We start from the raw sequence: 23,502 nt of genomic DNA on the forward strand, positions 1-23,502 counted from the left end.
TTCTTTTCTAGGTAAAGGCAAACGTACACAGCCCCACTGGTCTTCCCCAGAAGGAACAAAACAGTCTAAACTCTGCCTGTACAACAGCCTCACTCGCAACAAGGTGAATGAAGGGAAAAACTGCAGGGTTTTCTGTAGAGATACAAATATAATTGGCTGACATTTTTTTTAATGGTTTTCATATCTATTCACAAGTTTCTGTGGCATATTAAAATAGATGTATTATTTTGCTGAATCTTATTAAATATGTGCCAAAGACACCTAGTTTAGTCAAATATGTCTGTAAACATAAATAAGTGCTATGATATTCCAGGTATAATATATGTCTGCAGCCTTCCATCACCCAAGAGCCCATAACATAGCATACACAAAACTGAACCAAATTGGAATTTGTCTTGTTAGGACTTGTCTACATGAGAACGTTTTACCAGTTTTGATATAACAGCTCCATCTGGACACTGTTCTAGTATGAGTAGCTTTTTGGTCTATTAGGTTTTAAGCTAAACAAACATTATTTAGCACCATAAACTAAATAAAAAAAACCACTCTTTTATATGGGAATAAGAGCATCTAAACTGAGCGTTATACTAGTGTAACTACATTGATTTAAATTCTCAGCTCAGGTTACACCAAAAAAAGTCTCCATGTAAACTAGGCCTTGCTCTCCCCTTTGCATAGATGGGTAATATCTGCTAAGGGTTAAATGAAGGTCTGACCCATCTGGCTAGACTTTCCTATCACATGCAGCTAATGGAAAAAAGACGAATTATGTTGTTTTTTTCTGTGGTGAAGTTAGCATTCTTTTCTTATATAGTAAAACTGAGAGTGTAATTGTTGTGTTATAATCCAGAGTCATATAATCACATTTGCTTGACGTGCCTGTGCTCCTGATGTTGCTGCTCTGAGACCATATGTCTTCAATTTCTTCTGCTCACTGTACCTTCCTTTCCATTTAAGGATGTGTTTCAGCCCCAGAATGGCAAAAAAGTGACATGGTATTGCTGTGGCCCAACAGTATATGATGCTTCTCACATGGGACATGCCAGGTAACACAGAGTTTCTTCCTTGGATAAAAGCTAACAGTTTATGTTGTAAGCAACTAAATAACAAAGCTGAAAATCCCTCGGAATATGTCAAGCCAACTACAGTGAGTTAGACATACTGCTAGACAACAACTCGGGTACTCTAAGGTGGAAAAAGAAAATTACCATTTATATTTATCTGGCAATGAAAAGCCTGTTTGTAGTGGGGAAAAGTTAATGTTGCTATGGGAACTTCAGCTGGGAATTTACTGATACTGTGGGATTTAAAATCTCGTTCAGTGCTGCAGTAACATAGTTCTTGCATATACTGTATGTGTATATGAAGTATCCACTAAGTAAAAGTAAGCTCTTCCTTTTGAATTTTTTTTAGGTCATACATCTCATTTGATATCCTGAGAAGAGTGTTGAGGGATTACTTTAAATATGATGTCTTCTACTGTATAAATATTACAGATATTGATGATAAGGTAAGGTGCCTTTAAAGGTGCATCTAAACGACAATAAGTTGACCAAGTCCAGGGATTCAGAGTCAGTATTCATATAGTGTGTTTTATCAATTTGGTAAGGCTAGACACCTAGACTAGTAACTTCAATTGCACTATGTAGCCTGATTCTAATCTCTGTGACAAAGACATTGATTTTCAGTCACTAGATCTAATTCAGTTTTAGTATACTGGCTAGACTTTAGCAAAACCTGTAGTAATTTAGATCCATGCTGCTTTTGTGTATAAGTAGGCTTTGCAGAATTCAATGTTTGTATATAATTTCAGTGAATAGTATCTGTTTATTTTTAAACATTTTTTCCCTTTTTTATCCCATTTTAAATTTTCACGGTAGTACAGAATTGTGAGTTTGAAGCATTTTAATTTTTTTATTGATTTTTAATTTTCAGTTGTGGGAAGGGGCGAGCCAGACAATGAGGAGTGGTCAGGCAAGAATTATTTAATGATAGTAAATGTTGAAATTCAGAAAGTTGAAGCTTTATAGCCATTAAAACCAAAATTATCAACTTCAGATGTCAAAATATATAAAAGTAAATACTCATAAATCAAACTCTAAGTTCTCAAGCAGCACTTTTCTTTCTTTGCTTATCTTTAAAAAACGTTGATTATCATGGATGGAAATTTTTTGTGTCAGTTTCTGTGTGCATGGTGAAATCAACCAGTACCAATATCTACCGATTTAAAAATCTAATCCTTCCAAGATGATGTATAAATGAATGTGGTTATAGACAATTAAGATTATCTGTCCTTTTTACAAAGGTAACTTATTTTGTTGGTTATTAATGCATTTAATTTCATGATTACTTTATTTAATGTGCTTCAGTGGTGTTAATTAGATATGTAATTCTTGTAGTATGTTGAATTTAGAAGGGTATTAAGTATGTAGTAGGAAAATACATTGGTATTTGGACTTTCTCTGCCCTTTTTAGGAATATGTTTTAATATTCTTGCCTTGTAGATCATCAAGAGAGCAAGACAAAATTATCTTTTTGAACAATATAGAGAGAAGAAGCCACCTGCAGTCCAGCTATTTGAAGATGTTCAAATTGCTTCAAAGGTGAGCTCATAGTTTTCCTCTGCTAGTAACTTAGGCTCTGATTCAGTAAGGTACTTTAAGCACGTGGGGAGTTCCATTGACTTATGTAGGATTGCTCATGTGCTTAAAATTAGGCATTTGCTTAGAGTACCTTGCTGAATAAGGGCCATCCACAGGAAAACTTCTGATACTGTATTACTGGAAATAAAAATTCACATCTGTAGAATTTTTGACCATTTTTTAAATACACGCAAGACTTTTCTGATGCATTAGGCATAAAATTGCATGTGCAAAATGCATGCCTAATTTTGTCCCCAGACAACTAATCTGCATGTATGTATGTACTATTTTGAGGACAATTCAGATGTTTGCTGCAATATTACTTCAGCTTCTGACAAATGAAACACAAATTTAAGGAAAGGCCACGTATGAGAAGTATTTATCTAGACTTTCTTTATGCAGTAAGTTTGAACATGAATTATGCTGCCTACTGTGCCATTGACAGCATCTTTAAAACTGGTGGCCTTATTATTGCTCCTTTACTGATGTTGAGGAGTACATTATTCTCTGAGTAGTCTCATAGATTTCAATCTGACTGCATGTGGGGAACATACTACTCATCTCAAGTAAGAAATTATGTGCTTAGAACATATTTTACACGAGGAATAGACAGCTGTTGAATAAGCTGCGCTTGCAGCACACCAGAACATGAAGAAAGTGCCTATAGTTCTGTCATCCAGTTAAAGTTTTTGGATGGATTGTTTTTTTTCTTTTTACTGTACATTATTTCATGAACATTTCTTAATGTAGCCTTTTTCAGCTATGTTAAATGACACCACTGATCCAGAAAAAAAGCAGATGCTGGAAAGAATTCAGAATGCAGTGAAGTCTGCTGTGGAACATCTAGAAGAAGCTGTGCAAAAGAAACTTCCCAGAGAAGAGATCAACAAACATGCTGAGGTCAATATGAATGGATTTTAAATCTCATTGGCTTGTAGCAGTTTTCTGAAACATATTTTATAAATGGTCTGAGAATTTCCCAATACTTACCATTCAACGCTGTAAAACTGTATCACTAAGCTCAGTTAAGTAGTTTTCATATGCCACTCAGAGCAGCCTCAGACATTGCAGAACCTCCTCATGATCTTCTTTGACAGCTGCTATTTCGAGTTTTCCGTAAAGGATTTTTTCCCCTACAATAACAGACTCATATATCTTTAGCCTTCTTTCATGGAATTTCTGTCTTGGGAAGGGATTCATGCCATAACTGGTTGTACATACGGATCTGTCCACAGTGCATATGCAAAGATCTTTGACAGTTTTATTGCTGTGCTGCTCAAGAATTTTATGCCTCTTGTTCACCGAATTGATGTTTTCAAATTATTTCAAAAATATCTGTCCTCTGGATGAGGGCCTAAGCCAAAGCCCATTAAAATAAATGGAAAGATTGCTATTGACTTTGTCCTTTGGATAAGCCCCAGTAAACACAACAGATATTGTAACTAACTTCTCGTAGTAATTAGAGTCCTGAATGGTATTGCCTGTCTTTCAAGCTGTTTGATGCAATAACTATTGGGGGCACAGACTGTCTGCTCCCTGCCTTTGTGAAACGAATCCTTTTTGGTCCAACTTATGTAAAGTTCATCCAGCCACTAAAAGATGGGTGCCTTTTATAAATGTTTTTGTTTTTAAAAACAAATCTATTTTGTCACCAAAGTGCGCATTCTTTTTAAGCTGATTCTATATATGTGTTCTCAAAATGTATGGCGTAATTAGAGTGTTAATGGACAATTGAAGAGAAAATAGCCTAAATGATATTTAGGGTGCCCTTTTTTTTTTTAACTGAATTATCTTTATTCATTTACATGATATTTCTCTTGATCTTCTGCAAAATGCAAATCCCTCAGCACTTCTCTGTATCTTTTATCAGAACACCATTGAGACGCTCCAGATGTAAATTATATACCCATCTTCTATTCACTCCAAGCACATGGAAGCTACCTGGCTGCAAAGAATTATAGGTGCAAGAATATTTGTGCCCAGGCGAATTAACAGTGTGAAAACATATTTTCTATTAAAAGGCATTACAGTCTAGGCTCATAAATAAGACTTTTTCTAGATTTGTATTGCACTGAACTGTTATATGTATATAATTTTCTTTTCGTAGAAATTGTTGGAAGAAGCAAAAGATGTGCTGTCTGAGTGGCTAGACACCAAGTTTGGCAGTCAAGTGACTGACAACTCCATATTCTCTAACCTCCCCAAGTTCTGGGAAGAGGAGTATCATAAAGATATGGAAGCCCTCAATGTAAGTAAACAAGCTGTTCCATCTTCTGAACCTTGTATGTGCCAAGCATGTGTATTGCTGGCTGCACCCTTAGAAGGCTCTGAAGTAAAATTCAATAACTCAGTTGTAATTGAAGACCTTAGCCCACCATCTTATTGATAATCTTTAACCTGCAATGAACCGGTAGCTATTAAATCAGCACCTTAAGACCCTGCTGTCCTCTTCTCATCAGTGTAGCCGCCCTGTAGCTGATCATGTTAACAGTAGTTTCTGCCATCTGGAGATCAGACACTTCGTACTGCATAGCTACACTCCATCCCTTCCCCTTGACATGAACTGGGCAAACACATCGGGGTGGGTGTCTCATTCCCTTACTCATTAATAAGGTCTATTTTCCTTCCTCCAATGTTGCTAATTTCTGCCTTTCTCCATGCTGTTGTCCCAGGCTGAGTCTGGAATTTGAGGTACAGTACATGGCTGGGGTCACTAACTGCACCACCAGGGGTCCTGCTAACAAACATCAGCATTTAGCATGACAGACCGCCATCACTGGGTGCCTAAGAAATTCTAACTAACTCGATGGTGGCAATAAACAACCCCACGCTGGGAATTTTATATCTGAATGCTGTCGCCTATATGGAGGTTCAGATAACTGAAAGCTGTTTTTCTATGTTGCAGGTAGCTTAGAAACATGGGGGGAATAATCCCTGCACAGCCATAGATGCCACAAATTGAACAAATTTCGTCTCCTGCAGCAGCCAGACCTTTAGTAACTTGGCTGATAGGATAAGAAGCTTAGAAAAGAGGTCCAGTAGCTCTTTCAAGTCCCAGAGTAGGAAACTAGGAATTAGAACATCTGTGTTCATTTGAGCAAGTCACTTAACTGCCTCAGTTTTTCCATCTTATAAAATAGTTATTACCTATCTCACAAGGATGATGCAGTTTAATTGAGATTCTGGCATGAAAAGTAGTATGAAATGCAGTATATATAAATGCCCATTTATCTTTATCTATAGGTGTTACCTCCTGATGTCTTAACTCGGGTCAGCGAATATGTACCGGAAATTGTGGCATTTGTTCAAAAGATTGTGGATAATGGTTATGGGTAAGTGCCGTTATGGGTTCTGTGGAACATTACAGAATTATCGCTGCAATTATTGTGTAACAAAGCAAAGCTCTAATACTGAAATAATAGTTCTACAATATACAGTGGAGCCATCTTACTCTGTTTCTGTAAGCAATGGTACAAAAGACTGCATTCAAGCAGCGTTTCTTTGGGATAAAAATAATCAACTTCTTCCTTCACACCCAGGAAACAATCTCAAACCTGATTAAAAGAAATTTTGTTACTGTGGTTTTCATGTTCTATTACAAATGGAGACTTCACATCATAAAAATATAGGGTGAAGTTACAACCCCATTTAATCAATGGTAAAACTCTGATTGACTTTAACAGGACCAGGATTTTACCCACAGTGTTAGGCAACAATTTTCAGAAATGGAAGTGTAAAATAGGCCACTAAATCTTCATTTATGCACCTAAGTAGAAGTGGCTTGATTTTTTTTTTTTTTCACATGTACAGATCTGCTTCTCCTACTGACTTCCCCAACTCTTGCTGTTGCTTAGTGTCTTTTGAAAATCAAGCCACTTCTATATAGGTGCCTAAATATCCAGGCATCCAAACTTAACATTTTTTCCGTTTGTAGCTTAAGCAGGTTCATATTTACTGTATGATAGGATTTTCATCACAAAAACATCTTACCTCTGAAGAGTTTAAAAAGCAATTATTTTTTTTTCTAGAACAGCAGGGAAAATTCATGCACTCTGGCTCAAACTGCCATTGGGTATCTAATATACATGTGCTCAAAACCTGCATTTTATGCCTATGCTCAAGCCATAGGTCTGCTGGAAAACTGGCCCTGTGCTCTGAGTGCTGCACACTCCTAGTGGTTTTGAAACAGAGAAGGAGGGAAAAAATCCTAAGGATGACCCATTAAAGCCAGTGCAAAATAAATTGACCAAATAGAGTAGGACAAAATTGATTGGAAAATAAATGAGACAAGATAAGTAATTTAATATCTTTTAATGGACCCAAAGAGCTTAGCGTTGCTCAAAAGCATGTCTCTGTCTCTTCCACCAACAGAAGTTGGTCTAGTAAAAGGAATCTTACCCACGTTCTCTCTCAAATATCCTGGGACCAACACAGTTATAACAACACTGCAAACAACCTGAAAAATAAATGTAACTTGTAATTGTTACGTTATTGCAGACAATCAAAAGATGGGAGGAAATGTTAACATTTATAAAGGAGAAATATCTAATAGTGTCCTTTTTATATCTTGCTAAAATATTTATTTAACTAATTTTAATTGGCTTTCCTATTTACCCTGGCTTTTTACAGTTTTCACCTAAAGTTTTTACCATGCACTTTAACAACTTAAGACCAAATTCTATCGTCCTTAGTCATGTTGAACATACTCCTCAAGTAGTCCTGCTGAAGATCTTGTATAGGGTGGCTAGAGATGCGCGTTGCTGAGTTTTAGTTTTATATTGATAAAGCTTTTGTTAAATTGTTTTAACCTTCTAGTTATGTATCAAATGGGTCTGTCTACTTTGATACAATGAAGTTTGATGCCACTGAGAAACACTCCTATGCTAAGTTGGTTCCTGAAGCTGTAGGTGATCAGAAAGCTCTTCAGGAGGGTGAAGGTAATAAAATCAATATTCACTTAAGTTACTATCAACATGCACAACGTTTGTCATTCCCATTGACTCGGTTCAGGCGCATTAGCATAATGGAAACCTTTTGTAGTCTCCACATTGCACTTTTTTCATATTTGGAGTCACAAATGAGTAGAGTTGGGCTGGAAACCTATTTCCTGTCTTGCAAACAATTTTGATTTTGAAACAAATGTTTGTCCCAAGTCAGGACAAGAAGTCAATCTCAAAAAATGTTACCAACCAAAAATCTGAAAGAAAAAGAAATCAGTTTGCATCAGTCAAAACATTTCAATTTCGACCACTTTTTATATTCTAAAAAATTATTCTAGCTTAAATTTTGAAACAAAGTAATTTTGAATTGGGAAACCAGAATCTTTCATTCTATGTTGAAATAGGGTGTTTCAACAACTATGAAACTTTTTTCCAACAATTGAGTCTAGAAATTTGTCAAAATTGTCCCTTTCCTGCAAAAAGTTTTGATTTCAACTAATCAGAATTTTTTAATGTAAAAACATTTAGTTAAACAATTCCCAATCAGCTCTACAAATTAGCAGTCTTCCAGAAATCAGTGACCAGCAATGGGGTTGGATCAGCTCTTTGTTACAACTTGCCTGCTTCAAATATAAATTACTTTTATATATTGAGAACTGTCCTTAGCATTGTAAATATTCATGTTACTGTGCTGAGCTAAATGGGTGCAGCCCTCCTTTTTAATTAAAACTTGTGGTAGAGGGTGATGCCAAAATTTGCAACAAAGCACGATTCCCAGGAAGAAATTAATAATTCTATTTTCAGCGCAAGGTTTTAATGGTTTTCAATAGATAGTACATGGGGTCACACATTGAATGATAAGGATAAAAACAAATATTGAATAGCTACACATTCAGTGATTACCATCCATCCTGTGTCATCTCCTGAATGAGGCAGAGATGCTATGGAAAAAATAGTATGTGATCATGTAATGAAAGAACAGATCATAATGCATATTCAAAAGGGACCTGAATTAAGGTTGCACAGGCCTTTATTCTGGCATTTTCTAACTTCTGACTGCTTGAATTTGCAACCTTAACATTTTGTGGGAGGGGGGGTTGTAATACTGTAATTATGCATGCTGAGAAAGTAGCAGTTGAATCACGTATTTCAGGGCTTAAGAAGCTTCACAACTGACACTTTTGTTGGTAATCTCAGGAGCGACGAAGGATTAATCAAGAAGCAAAGGATTACTATTGTCAACTGTAAATTTTTAGTCCAATGGGTTATTGTTTTGTTTTTGTTTTGTTTTTTGCATTGAAAGTTACAACAGAGCCAGGCATAGGTAATGCTAATGTTTAAAGAAAGTGTAAATGTCTACAAAGTTTTCTCCATTGACAGGTGACCTCAGTCTCTCAGCTGATCGTTTGAGTGAGAAACGTTCCCCAAATGATTTTGCTTTGTGGAAATCCTCCAAACCAGGAGAACCCTCATGGGACTCCCCTTGGGGAAAGGTAAGGATCAGTGCGTTCAAACCATGCACGTAATACAGAAGCTAATCATTCTACAACTTACAAATATCCTCTGTACTAGTCTGTACAACAAATGATCCAGCCTCATCTTGCATTTAATGAAGTCTAGATTGCAGTAATACTTTGTTCAGTACCATTGCTGTGTTCATTTAATAATATCCTATACAGTGTAGTTAGCCAGTTATTAGACACTTCTCAAATAGAAGTCTGTGTGCAGAGATTTTGTCCGTTAAATCAGTATTATCGATGTAGCTCTAGACATGGGGATCTGTCTACCTTGTCCACTTTCCCATTATTATCCTCCCAAAGTTTCAGTTTGGTATTCTGTGCTCAAATCAAAATGCCTTTTGGAATGAATGGGGAGAAGGTTCCACTCATTTGAAAGCAGTTTGCATAAGAATGAATGCCTCAATTTAAGGCATGGGTTCCAAGACTTACAACCCCTTGAATAAATGCAAATTTCCCTTGTGATGTTAAGAAAGACAAAACCATTACCTGAATGCAATACTTTATTTTGAAAGTATTAGAGGGCCCAGGACTGTGTTCTGTATATTCATCTGCTCATAGATGCATTTGGCATGTATGATTTATCACATTATGGGAGATTTTAAAGTTCAACAGTATTCTTGTATCATATCAAGGATGATAATTAAAAATTTGTTCTCCCTCATACACCTCTACCCTGCTATAACCCCTACTGCATTATAAGTGAAACGCCGTTATATCGGGGTAGCGGTGGCAGGGCTGCAACAGTGATTTAAAGAGCCTGGAGCTCTGGCCGCGGGGAGCCCCGGGCCCTTTAAATCGCCGGCAAGACCCACTGCCGCAGCCCTGGGGTAGCAGCAGCAGGGCTCCAGCGGTGATTTAGAGGGCCCAGGGCTCCCCGCAGCAGTCCATGGCCCTCTAAATCACCAGTGGGCCCCGCTGTCGCAGCCCCGGTAGCAGCAGCGGTGATTTAAGAGATCCAGGCTCTGGGCACTCTGGAGAGGCTAGGCCCTTTAAAGGGCTGGCCGAGCCCCACTGCCGCACCCCCGGCGGTGATTTAAAGGGCCCGGGGCTCTCCGCAGCAGTTGGAGCCCTGGACCCTTTAAAGCGCCGCTGGAGCCCCGCTGCTACCGCGCTATGTGCGAACCCATGTTATATCGGGTCACGTTATAGCGGGGTAGAGGTGTACTTCTGTGTCATTTTAATTTATTTGTATTTATTAGTGGACACACCAATGAGGGAATGAAACCGACAAAGAGTGGGTAGAAAGTAGTTTCTCCTAAGAAGGGTTTATTTAAAAAAAACAATAACAAAGAATATTTAATCTGTACTCAAGTCACTTGTGTATCTCTAAACAGGGCCGTCCAGGTTGGCACATTGAATGCTCTGCTATGGCTGGAACTATTCTGGGAGAGTCGATGGACATTCATGGAGGGGGATTTGATCTTCGATTCCCCCACCATGACAATGAATTGGCACAGTCTGAGGTAGGTGACATGTTCACCATCTGTCTTTAGTTTCTATTATACAAAAATTATACCAGATCAGCCCAGAAACCCCAAACTCTTAAAGTACAGTTTCCCTTATCTGGTGACTATCAACAAAATAGTGAAATGTGGTGATAAATGCACAAAGGAGAAAAACGGAAAAACAGAGTTTTTTTATTTTTCCTCCTTTGGTTACTGTAATCTTGGGTATTTATAACTACAGTAGTACAAATTGTCGGAGAAAACAGAGTTCTTGCTCTCGGATTGGGTGCAGCAATTCATGTGGTACATGCACGGAATCTGATGCTTAAACTGGATCTGCACAAGTGGGAGTCTGCATCTGTTTGGAGTCCACTGGAGTCAGTCGAGCTCCGGGCAGATGCATGTGCCCATGTAGATCCAATTGTAGAATTGGGGGCATAATCTGAACAGTATTTTCGCTTTAAAAGAGTAATATTTTATGATTCCTGATCATGTTTAGGAAATGTACCTTCAGGAAATCCTTTTTGTATCATCATGGTGCTTTTGTTTTGTTACATTTTTTCCTGTTCAGAAACCTTATGCGTGTGGACGTATGTTGTGGTTTTTTGTTTTGTTTTATTTTTTTAAACAAACTTATCCTTTCTGTTTGTGGTTTTGCTTCAGGCATACTTTGAAAATGATCACTGGGTTCGATATTTTTTGCACACTGGTCATTTAACAATTGCTGGCTGTAAAATGTCTAAATCTTTAAAAAACTTCATTACTATCAAAGATGCGCTGAAGAAACATACAGGTAAAATCTTATTTGAGGAAGAAACACTTTTTTATGCAGCTTGTAAAATGTATTTTTAAAGAAAATTAAGCCAAGAAAAGTAGCAATTTAAAAAAGAAAAAAGCCATAAATTGAACATTATTTCTTGTACTGTATACATTTTCTGATTAAAATGGGAATTGGCAAGTTTGGGTTGTTTAGTATTTGGGGGGGGCTTTTTTTGTTTTTTTGTTTTTTTTTGTAATTGAATTTGTGCTTAACAATTCTTTTTAGTTCATACTACAGTTGTTTAGGAATACTGAGTGTTGGAATCAATTTCAAGCAAAATCAATTTTGTGGGTAAGAGAGGATGGTTAAGGCACTAGCCTAGGGCTTAGCAGACCTGGGTTCAAGTCCCTACTCCACCACATATTTCCCATGTCATCTTTGGCAAGTCTCTTAGGTCCAGATTTTTCAAAGGCATTTAACCTCTTAATGGAGATAGACACCCAGTGAATTTTAAAAAGTGCCTTTGAAAATCCCACTAGGCACTCTATCTGCTTCTTTCAGCAGCTAAATACCTTTACAAATCTGGCCCTGAGCTTCTCTGTACCTTGGTTCTAGATGTGTAAAGTGGAGGCAACAGTATTTCCATACTTCACAGCAACATTGTGAGGATAAGTACATTAAAGATGGTGCTTGCTCAGATACTATCATTTTGGGGCCAATAAGTATATTAGATAACGATGATTTTCAATCTGCATCTTATAATTCCTAATAGCACGACAGTTACGGCTGGCTTTCCTGATGCACTCTTGGAAGGATACACTGGATTATTCAAACAACACCATGGAATCAGCTATTCAGTATGAGAAATTCCTGAATGTAAGCAAGCTTTCCTCTCTTCTTCCTTATTCTTTAAAGTTTGTGCTATTCTATACCCCAATAATGTAAACCAGTCCCAAAAGGAGCTAAGTGCTCTCAACTCCACTGAACTCAGTGGAAACTCAGAGCTCAGAACACTTCTCAGGACGGGCCCATTTTTATATTACTGTAGTGAATGCGATGACATTTTTTGTGTGTTATGGAAAATCAAATAAAAATTGATTTTAAGGGTAGTAGCACATTAAAGTTATAAATTTATTTACATTTGTTTGAGTTACGGCTGCTACTCTCTATCTGTAGTTCTTCATACAGCAATCTGAGACCCCTCATAATTGTGTGGGCTGGAAAACAAAACCAACCAAACAGCTTCCAGAAATGCTGTTTTAGTGAAATACATTAGCTATTGCCTCTTTGTACATACATTTAACATATTTCATTTTATGCCAATAATACCTAAAGTGGTGAGAAAAATGTGAAGAGATAATTAGCTATCCAGGTGGCACAAGAATCATACATGTCGTGCTGAATATATCTGGTGTCTTTCATTTAAAAAAAAACAATAGTACCACTGCCAGTATCTGCTCCTTGTCGCTACTTACACACATCTCAGAACCTCCCCATGGTTCTGCACAATGGAAGTGTCTTCGTGAGTCAGGCCAGTTACTGACAAAAAGACTGCTGCATGTTAGGGCTGAGGTGCATTTGCAGAGCTGTCTGGAAAAACTTGCATGGCACCTGCACGCTGTGAGCAACTCAGATCACTCCTGTTAAGCCTGGCCTTTTCAAGACTGGTAACTTGACACCCTGTTTTGTTTTTTAAAGTGTGGTGTGCAATTAGTTTTGGGCTATCAATTACTGCTGATGACAGTTGGTTTATTGTGGTGATAGTAAAAGCATTAAGCAATACACATTACTTACTGCATCAACACACGAAAGAATTGTTGCTTTAGGGAAATATACAAATCTAAAGAAGGAAATTCGTCATGTACTAGAATCAGAAACACAGCAAAAAGACTTTTCTTCCAGAAAACACAATTCATATTTCCACAACCTGAAATATAGTAAGCAAAGGAGAGATTCAAAGCAAATGTAAGTTATCATTACCTCATTTTGTTATCATTACCTCATTTTGACAAGATTGTTACAGGGACTCCAAACTAAAAAGATCATAGTTTAAAGACATTAAATTGCAGTGGTTTGTTGATAATGTCTAATATGTTGTGTTAAGTCACAACCTTGACAAAGAGCAGCTTAATACTCATAATTTGATACAATAGATAGTGCAAAATAAGTGTATTTTTCTTATTTTGGGAGGTATGTAGCAGCAGATCCTTGCTGAAATTGTATCTGGGCACAAGTATTAAAATGGCTAACTGAAAATTTACTTTGGTATAGTAAGCATAGGTTGCGTCTGACTTATGCAGATTTCAACTGCATCCTTATTTTTTAGGAGTTCTTTTTAAATGTAAAGGATATCCTTCGGGCTCCTGTTGATTTGATAGACCAGTTTCAAAAATGGGAATTTCGAGAAACAGAGCTGAGTAAAAGGTGAGTGAGCTACATTTAATTTCTATGGGAATAGCCATTTATATGCATACTTAAGGTTTCCATTTTTCTAACTGGCATTTTCTTTTCTTGAAAACGGATCTAATAATAATACTTCACGCTCTTACTGCACCTTCAACTGAGAATCTCAAAGTACTTTACAAGCTGATGAATTTAACCTTGTAACAGTTTTATGAGGTATTTTTCAGCATATAATACATGGAATTAATCACATCACTTCTATTGACATTAATGCGACTTGGGTGCCTAATTTTTGAATGCCACTTTGTATGTGTGTGCTGAAAAGGAACTTTTTTCTGTTTTGAATCTCATCTAGGATATATGGCTATCAGTTTCTTAAGTATACACATATCTGAGAAGGGGCAGATCACGCTGATGTAATGTGTTTCAACTGCAGTAATAAAATACTTGGCACTTATAACACTTTGAAAATGCGAGTGCTGTGGAGAAACTGAGACAAATGGAAGTTAAGTGACTTGCCCAAAATCAGAGAGCAAAGAAAAGGACTCAGAAGCTTTTGACTTTTGACCTTCCCCTCAATCCAGTAAAACAAAATTGTGATATTGACATCATGGTCTCTTTCCATTTAGATAATCCTCCTTTGTGACTGTATTTAAACATCTTTGTGCATGTTTCTTTTTAAAGTCAAAGCAACATATAGTTAAGCGTGTCCTTGGGAATTTACCAGAGTCATTGTGTCCCCAGTGCTGGAAAGATGGGTACCTGTTTCTCAGTAGCAGATAATGCTGCTTCTGAATTTTCAACTTTGTACAGCAGGCAGCTGGGGCAAATTGATTATTAAAGGGAGGAAAATCAAAACAGAGAAAATGTGGAGTAATGGAGAATGAGAAAGGAGAGAACTAGACACAGAAGGGAGAAAGAGGATAGGAACAGGAAAAAGAGAAGTAGTGGGGGAAGAGAGCATTTCCTTCCTCCTTTTCTTTCTCCTTTCCCTTCTCTTTCGAGTAGATAATGCCTTTTGGATCTTATGTTAAAAAAAAACCTACTTCCTTAAATCTCTCTTTTGCCTGATGACGAAATGGGGGACACATACCATATATATTACAAATCAATTCATGAACAGTTTAAACAGTGTTTCCATGGAAAAATTCATGATTAAGGCTGCATGTCTGTCACGGAGGTCGCGGACGTCACGGATTCCGTGACATACCACGACCTCCGTGACTTCTGCAGCAGCCAGTGTGGCTGACCTCAGGGCCACCCAAGCAGCAGGCCCTGTGGTCAGCTGTTCAGGAGGCCCCAAGGGCAGCAACACCAGCTCCTGCTGGAGCAGCCCCACAGCCAGCCGTTTCAGCTGCTGTTGGAGCGGCCCCAGGATCAGCCACACCAGTTGCTGCTTCGGGAGCTGACCCTGGAGGCAGCTGGAGCAGCAGCCCTGGGGGCGGCCAGAGCAGCTGCTGCTCAGCGGCTCCTAGACCCAGGGGCTAGCCGAGCAGTGGCTGGTGCAGCTGGGCCCAGGGGCTGCTGCACCAGCTGCTGTTCAGCGGCTCTGATTGTTGGCCCAGGAACCACCCGAGCCAGGGGCTAGTGCCGCTGGCTGTGTGGACTGCCTGAGCAGCAGCCAGAGGGGCTGGCCCCGGGGACCCCACCAGAGCAGCAGCACCCCAGAGCAGCAGCACCCCAGGGGCCCCCAGCTAAGGTTTAGTCAAGGGTATTTATAGTAAAGATCATAGAGAGGTCACAGGCTGTGGATTTTTGTTTATTGCCCATGACCTGTCAATGACTTTTACTAAAAATACCCATAACTAAATCATAGCCTTATTCATGATACCTGCTTGGAATGGCTTCAGAACAAGTTTCCCCAAATTAGTTTCATTGCATAGGAATTTATTTAACAGATCGCTCAGCTGGCACGTAATGAGAGTAAGCAGCACTATAATGAAGCAGTGAAAAAGGGAAGAGGCTGAACAAGTGAATTGTACTGCTTCTGCAAAACATATAGGAAAAGTGAGCTCTGAAGTTTATGCTAGGTCTGATTTGTCCTGTCAGCTATTACTTGTCAGATAACTCTGAGCCTCTCTGAGACTTTGGCCGCAGTATACAAGCAATATTTTATTAGGCAGGTAAAATATTTTAACAAAATCACCTATATAGTGGACACCAACACCTGTCTCTTAATCATCCCTTTTTCCTTCTTCAGATATAAACTCTGACCAAAGAAAGGGAAATCCTTCTCCCCGCCCCCCTTTGCCCCTCTTATGGGAGCACAGGAATTTTGACATAAATGTTATAATGACAGAATAAATTGTAAACTTGTCTGCTCTTCTCTGATTTAGTTTTTACGACAAGAAGACAGCCATTCATGAAGCACTGTGTGACAACATTGACACTCGCACTGTTTTGGAAGAAATGCGATCTTTAGTCAGCCAGAGCAATTCCTATATTGCTGCTAAGAAAACTGCCAGGCAAATGCCAAACAGACTGCTGCTAGAAAGTATTAGTTCTTATCTCACTCAGATGTTAAAGGTAAGTGATAGTGAGATTTTACATTAAATTAAAAAAGAATAGTTGCCATCACACTTTTCAGCTGCTACAGCAATATTTTCCAAACATGTATGGATCAGTACAGTCATTCTGGAGATCTTGCAGGATTCTAAAGAGCCAGTTGCTTAAAAACAAAATCATAACATTTGATGTGTTGTGGGGGGAACTACAGTTATTTATCATTTTGTTTACATTCATTTGCATTTGGTGAATGGCAAAAAAACTAGTACATGGAAAATTGGATAGTTGACAGTGAAGTTGTGCAGTCAACATCACTAAGGTAGCATTTGACTGTCAACTGTTTAAGATGCTTTAAGAATAAAGAGCAGTCCCCTAGTAGGATGCCGGAATATGGACTAGATGAGCCTTGTGGCCTCTTCAAACATCAGTATGTCTGATTTCAGTTAGCCTACTTCTATTGAATGAATGTGTCTTTAATTTCCTTTTCCCTCACTAGATCTTTGGTGCCATAGAAAATGATGAAGCTCTTGGATTCCCTGTTGGAGGAAATGGCCAAAACATAAATGTAAGTGGAGAACAGAGTACATTCTACTAACTTATTCTGACTACATATAGTACTTGCTAAAGTACGTCTCATTACAAATACTACATATATAAATATTTTTATAAATAAAAACACAAAATTACACTGATTAGGGCTCACTGAAGTGCACCAGAAACTAGGAGGGAGGCAGTTGGATTTTGATTTCAGTCTCAGTTTCTTATCCTTTTGTAACGCATAATGGTTAGTTAATGGATAGTCAAAGGAGCAACATTTATCTGGCTTCTATAGGCAGCCTTGTTCTGTTCATCTAGCAGTACTACTGCAGTGAGGTATTTCTGCCGAGAGCAATTAGGACATACCTTCTAGGGGATGCTGATGAAGTTCTGTCATGTAGGAGCAATCTTTGGGAGGCAATAGGGAAGTAACGCTCCAGAGTGAGGGGAGGCCAGTGATTGTGGTCTTCGCACTGAACTCTAACCTGAAAAATGGCATCTTATAGAGAGATCTTTCAAGTGTTTTTCCTTTAGCTTGACATCTGATGCCAGTATTTCGAAACATGGTTACGTGAGACCATTCAGATTTAAGGGAAATACATTTAGAAAGATATTTTCTGTTTCCCCCAAAGAATAGCAATGAAAACATTCACAGAATATTCTAGCTTTGTATAAAATAACAAAACAAAACTACGCCGCCATTATAGCTCAGCAAGAAAAAAAACTTCCTTTGTTGGAGTTGAGGCAGATGAATGATGAATACCCAGACTGTCTCTCTGTCTACCTAGGTATTTATATGATCCTCATTGCTGTAGTACTGAGTGCTATAGCAGTGGTCTAAATAAATATTTACTAGGAGTTCTGTACCTTTTTCCTCTTGTCCAAGACTGTATGGGAGAGAGGGCTGTGTGAAGAAAATGGTACTGTTCCATATTAGAAATCATGAATATTGGATTTCTAATTTAGTTCAGAATTAGCAAACACTATTATCTCAAATTCCAGCAGAAAAGCCAGGACCTTGTTCGTAATCTTTCATAAGTGAGATTAAAAAACTTATTTTTTAAACAGTCCTCACAGTGCTAAAAGCAAATGTGCCTTGTAGAAGGACTGGCATTAGTGCAGAACAACAAAGAAAGCCTTTCACTGTTAAATACTGCCAAGGTTAGTAGGCATCGAAATAGGTTGATCTTGGAAGGGGTTTCAACATCTGTTTGTAAAATCCATGTAATTCTTTATATCTCTTCTTTTGTAAATCAAACACTCTGTCAATTTTAAATATGAAAAATGAATGTCATCAGCCAAGCACACATGAACAAGTCTACAGTCTGTTTTTTAATGAAATAGACTTTCATTTCCAGCATCCATTATATTACTAATGATTTGATTTTGACAGTGTCCACCTTAAATTTGCTACTTTCCTTGAATCTTTTGGCAGCTTTCCTTCAAGGGTGTTTTTTGTTCTTCTTAGTAAAGTTATCCAGCTGAATGTCCAATTACTTCATTTGGGACCTGATCCATAGCCTGTTGAAGTCACCGAGAGTCTTTCCATTGATTTCAGTGGGCATTTGTTCAGGCCCACGTTCTTCTTCTCCATGACTGAACATGAGGGGATGAGTAAAAACTGAAACAGGCACTCTCTCTCAACAAAGTTGTAATCTTTGTTTGAAAACTTTAAAGATTTATGACTAGTATTTATCCAGTGCTAACCCAGTTCAGTAATTCATTCAAAATCCATCCTTGCCACTTTGCAATCTGAAAAACCCAGATTCTAGAAGACTTAGGTTTTCAAGTGAATTTAGTGATTTTGACAGGTTCACTACTCTGAAAACCAAACTCCTCCATCAGTGTCCACAGAAGAGAATAGCACAAAAGTAGTGGCAGTGCATGGTTCTCCATACCACCCTGCTCATGTGCCTTAAGCTAGCTTCAGTGAGGAAAAGATAGTGGGAACAGGAGTGTTGTTCATTCTCCATGGCTTGCACCATTCATGGTCTTTCTGCTGAGACTGCCAGCAATTGTGATTGTGGTTTTTGTAGTGTGGATTCCTTGTTCATGAGGATCTGGACTGAGCCCATCAACTCATTTCATGTAGTCGTTTCCACCTTTTAACTGGGTAGGAGCCCTAACACAAAGATGTTGGGACTCCCTCAAGACGTTTTCCACTCATTTCGAAGAACTCCCTTCACTTCCAGTCACATCAGTTAGGTTCATTTATTTGGCATACAGCAAAGCAACACTGAGTTGATCAGACTTAAGCGTAGGGGCTGAATGTAGGGTGCACCAAACATCCAAAGTTAAACAGCAAACCTCTTTATATACAGGACTACAAAAGGTTTAACAGATGGAAGAAACATTTGAATGGAAGACATGTGGAAAATAAATGTGCTCACATTTTTGTCTCTGTTTTTCCTACGCTTTAAGAAATGAAACATTCAGGATAATTCTCTTAAACTTTTGGATTCTGCACTTGGGATTTCTAGAGAACTGCTCAGGTGTAGTGCTGTTCTGTGAACAGCAACAGCTCTTGTTCCCCAGACAGAGCACTGGTTTTCACTAGCTTTGCAAGCAGGAGTCTTCCTGTGGTTTTTTTTTTGTTTGTCTGTTTGTTTTTTGTTTGGTTTTTGTTTTGTAAGTGGTATTATCTGAGTTTATTTAATATTACTTGCCATAGAAAAGCCTAATGATGCAAGTGATCTCTCTTTCTTGGAGACACTGAGAGGAAATAAATATTATATGTGTAATCTAAGGTCTGAGAAAAACTTCAGCCCAAGTGCATAATAAACATTGTGTGTGTCTCTTACAAGAATTATACAGAATGTTAAACATGAAGTGCAGTTCCTCAGCTAATTTTAAATAGTCATAGCTCTGTTGAAGTCAATGGTGGTAGCTGTCAGTTTTCACCAGTTGAGAATCTTCCCTGAAGAGTTAGCTTCTACTTTATATTGTATCCCTTTTAGCTCCAGAGAAGAACAGGGCAGAGTTTGACCCCAAAAGTGCATACATATGAAACAGTTAAAGAAAATGGCTTGAATTTAAATTATTAACTAATTATAGAAATATTTGGTCTACAGCTTGAGTCTACAGTGATGCCATACCTACAAGTGTTGTCTGATTTCAGAGAAGGAGTGCGACAAATTGCCAGAGAAAAGAGAGGTAAGGGTTAACTTTTCTAACATTATTGTAACTGATATCGGGGGGAGGAGAAAAAATTAAATGTCATTTTTTGATTATCTGATTTACATAAATAGCGTCTCTGCTTTGAGAATAAAAATGGCTTATTTATCTATACATATACACACTTATCTGTATACAAAAGTAAGCCAGAGTTAGTTTGAATCTTTAAATCTTTGCCAGGTGTCCTTTTAATTTATGATTATCTTTTTCTGATGCTTTTCTATATGTTCATGTTAACCTATTGTTAAAGTATTCAGAATTTCATATCATTGGGAGAGGGAACATAAGGAGTGTGAATGTTCTGTTTCCTGTAGTGCCCACAGTGTGCTAGTTGATTGCGAACATAAAAGAAGATATAGTCCCTGTCCTGAAGGGCTTACATGCTCTGAAAAGTGTAAATTGTAATTATTCTTTTTATTGGAACCCTCAACCAGTTTGAGTACAAACAGGCTGAGGAGTTTCTTTGTGGTTTGATAGCATAGTCTAGTCACAAGTCCCCAGATAGCATTTTGTGATCTCTCTGGAGTATTCGTAGGGAGTTTGCTGAAGGTTGCTGTGGACCTTTTTCTTCTCCCTGGAAGATCTGATGCTGCTTTGCGTATTGGCAGCAGAGCTGTATTGTGTTACAAATGCTGTTCTATTAATCTCTCTATGCTTTCGCTTGTTGATGAGCTCCTAATGGATTTCTTGTTGTTCTGCTTACTATTCCCCAGGGGTTTTTATACATCTTCAACATATATTTGATACTGATTTTCTTGAAACTAATTTCATGACTGAGAGAGAGTCTTAAAGGCAAAATAGGAACTATTGATTATGTTTTTTTAATAAAATGGCTTGGATTCAGTAGGTTGATAATAATTAGCAAGGAATTCTAATTCTGTTCCCATTCTGAAACGTATTAGCCAGAAAAAACAGAATAAATATCTTACAAACACAAAAATGCTTCCATTGATGTGATCATTCAGATATAATCAACAAACTTATGTTGGCCTAGTTGATCTTAAAAATAGTCTTACTGGTTTCAAGTTTTTTACATTTACTTTAATTTTGATTTATTTTTTTTGAAGTTTCAGTTCTTCAGTTCACGAGATGAGTTTGAGTGCTTTAAAACATACATAAAATTTATTTTTTCTTTATGCAAAAAAACCTCACGAGTTGAGGTCAACTGATTCACACTAATAGTTGTGAGGTTTGAATGTCTAGGGCAGGGGTGGGCAAATTTTTTTGGCCTGGGGGCCACATCAGGTTTCCGAAATTGTATGGAGGGCCAGTTAGGGGAGTCTGTGGCTCCCCAAACAGCCAGGCGTGGTCCTGCCCTTGCCCCCTAACTGACCCCACATACACTTCTTGCTCCCTGACCACCCCCCCCGTGTTCCAGAGGTGGTCAGGGCACAGGGAGAAGGGGTGGTTGGATGGGGCGCCCCATCCAACCACCCCTGGAACACCTGCCTCTGGCTGCCCCCTGCCACCCCATCTATTCCCCCCCACCCCCCGTTCCCCACCCTCTGACTGCCTCGACCTCATCCACAACCCCACTCCCTGACCACCACTCTGAACTCCCCTGCCCTCTATCCAACCCCCCCTGCTCCCTACCCCCTTACCGCGCTGCCTGGAGCACCGGCAGCTGGCAGCACTACAGCCACGCCTCCCAGAGCACCAGGACAGGTAGCTGCGCTGCCTGGCTGGAGCCAGCCATGCCACCACGCAGCACAGAGCACCAGGTCAGGCCAGCTCTGCAGCTGCACTGCCTGGCAAGAGCTAGCAGCCCCACCGCCCAAAACATTGCGCCGGCGGCGGGGCGAACTGAAGCTGCAGGGGAGGGAGAACAGTGGGGGAGGGGCTGGGGACTAGCCTCCCTGGCCAGGAGCTCAAGGGCCAGGCAGGACAGTTCTGGAACTCATTTACCTTGTTGATCCAACAGAACTCAGATTTATTAATCTTACAGGCCTTCTGCCTGAAATAAGTCTTTTAAAATGGTTTCAATTAGTGGTTGGAAGTGTTGCCTCTGAGTTTATACTTCTTTTTTTTTTTTTTTTAATTGAGGTTGTAAATTAAGGGAATGTCTTCTTTTTTTATAGCCAGTTGCTGGCAGGATAACATTAATATGAATAATTGTGTTCTAATTTTGTAAATGCACCCAGAGGCTTACGTTAATAGGTATGAGTCTTTTATAAAACTAACTATAAAAATAAATAACTTTTTTGCCAGTAAGGCAAGCCACAAAGCATTCCACAACCCAAGCACCTGTAATCTGGGAATCTTGTCAGAGGACCAGAGGGAGCTGTAACAAAGTGTGTATTCAAACATTATTGAATAAACTCTGTCTTCAACCAGAATAGCCTAATTGTAGGACATTCAAACATCATGTGAAAAGAAGTCTTTATCCATTTCACAAGACTGGCAGACATCTGAATCTGAAACCTGCATTATTCATTCTTAGTGAAATCTTGATTAACCTCTGAATGTTTCTATTGATGATGATAAATGGGGAAAGAAAAATACTGATGGTGTTGTTTGCTAGTGTACAGTGGGCAGAAATGACTCTAAATAAAATGCTTTTCATAATTTCCAGGAAACGTGGTGGGTTTTTAACTCATACCATTGTGTAAAGTAACTTCACATCATGTGCCTTTTAGGTTTCGTTTCAGTACTTGGGTAACTTCTGTGGACATCATCAATCTTTGATGACAGTGACAATTTACAGTTGGTGCAACTGAGATCCATAAACAAGTTCCCCACTGTCAGTTAAAGCCTCTTGCTGGGGTGGTGCTAAAATAGAGAATTGGCACAGTTCAGCCATAAGATAGTGCATGGAGCCGCTGTGCTGACATTTCTACAGGCACCAGTTGATAACCTCCTTTTATAAATTATGAATTTCTCATGTATAAACTCCTCATTCTCTTCTACCTTGAAGGATTTCTTCTGCTGCTTATATTTAATAATTCATAGGTTCAGGCTGGTAAATATTTATAACTCAAGCAGACATTGCTTTTATTATACAGTCAGTAGATCTATCATATTAATTCCGTGCATGAGATATCATCATCACCTTTCAGTATAACAGATAATGGCTAAACTCACCTCTGGTCTCACTCATTGACTTTGTTAGACTTACACCAAAGATGAATTTGGTCAGCTGTGCCCACCTACCCAGGATAAAGAAAAACAAACAATTCACTGCAGACTAAAGCAAACAGTTCTTTTTAAAATGGAACATTTTCATATGCATACAAAGGCCAGGGTTGATTCCAGCTCCTCAAGCAAAGAACAGATGAGTCACAGGAACACCAAGCAAAGGCAAAGACTCTGATTTTAGTAGTTTAGACAGTGAGGAGGTGTGCATCTGCACCTATATGTGTCAGTGAATAACTGAAGAAAATAGACCCTCTAAAATAATAGCTTACAATTAGATACTTTGATTCCATTATCTAAGCCTCATAATGGATGCTGAAGACTTTTTCCCTGGTACACCTCTACCTCGATACAACGCTGTCCTCGGGAGCTAAAAAATCTTACCACATTATAGATGAAACCGCATTATATCAAACTTGCTTTGATCCACCGGAGTGCGCAGCC

At 38.6% G+C, this 23,502-nt stretch overlaps 1 protein-coding gene across 3 annotated transcripts in view; it reads left to right on the top strand.

Moving 5' to 3' along the window:
- Positions 1 to 23,502, top strand: part of CARS1 (cysteinyl-tRNA synthetase 1) — a 52,068-nt gene that overhangs the window by 16,427 nt on the left and 12,139 nt on the right. For all 3 annotated transcript variants that reach the window (XR_004000106.1, XM_030560550.1, XM_030560551.1), the window contains 16 exons: positions 12 to 103; positions 958 to 1,046; positions 1,414 to 1,510; positions 2,505 to 2,603; positions 3,393 to 3,542; positions 4,750 to 4,890; positions 5,886 to 5,974; positions 7,458 to 7,579; positions 8,963 to 9,075; positions 10,437 to 10,565; positions 11,211 to 11,340; positions 12,080 to 12,183; positions 13,634 to 13,731; positions 16,047 to 16,236; positions 16,712 to 16,780; positions 19,824 to 19,905. Coding sequence is in view for 2 of the 3 variants with exons in the window: in XM_030560550.1 (XP_030416410.1) it covers positions 12 to 103; positions 958 to 1,046; positions 1,414 to 1,510; positions 2,505 to 2,603; positions 3,393 to 3,542; positions 4,750 to 4,890; positions 5,886 to 5,974; positions 7,458 to 7,579; positions 8,963 to 9,075; positions 10,437 to 10,565; positions 11,211 to 11,340; positions 12,080 to 12,183; positions 13,634 to 13,731; positions 16,047 to 16,236; positions 16,712 to 16,780; positions 19,824 to 19,905 (1,794 nt within the window). In the remaining variant the exon portion in view is untranslated. The remainder of the gene's footprint in view (positions 1 to 11; positions 104 to 957; positions 1,047 to 1,413; positions 1,511 to 2,504; positions 2,604 to 3,392; positions 3,543 to 4,749; positions 4,891 to 5,885; positions 5,975 to 7,457; positions 7,580 to 8,962; positions 9,076 to 10,436; positions 10,566 to 11,210; positions 11,341 to 12,079; positions 12,184 to 13,633; positions 13,732 to 16,046; positions 16,237 to 16,711; positions 16,781 to 19,823; positions 19,906 to 23,502) is intronic.

This window comes from Gopherus evgoodei, chromosome 4 (genome assembly GCF_007399415.2).
Source record: "Gopherus evgoodei ecotype Sinaloan lineage chromosome 4, rGopEvg1_v1.p, whole genome shotgun sequence".
In the NCBI taxonomy this organism is placed as follows: domain Eukaryota; kingdom Metazoa; phylum Chordata; order Testudines; family Testudinidae; genus Gopherus; species Gopherus evgoodei.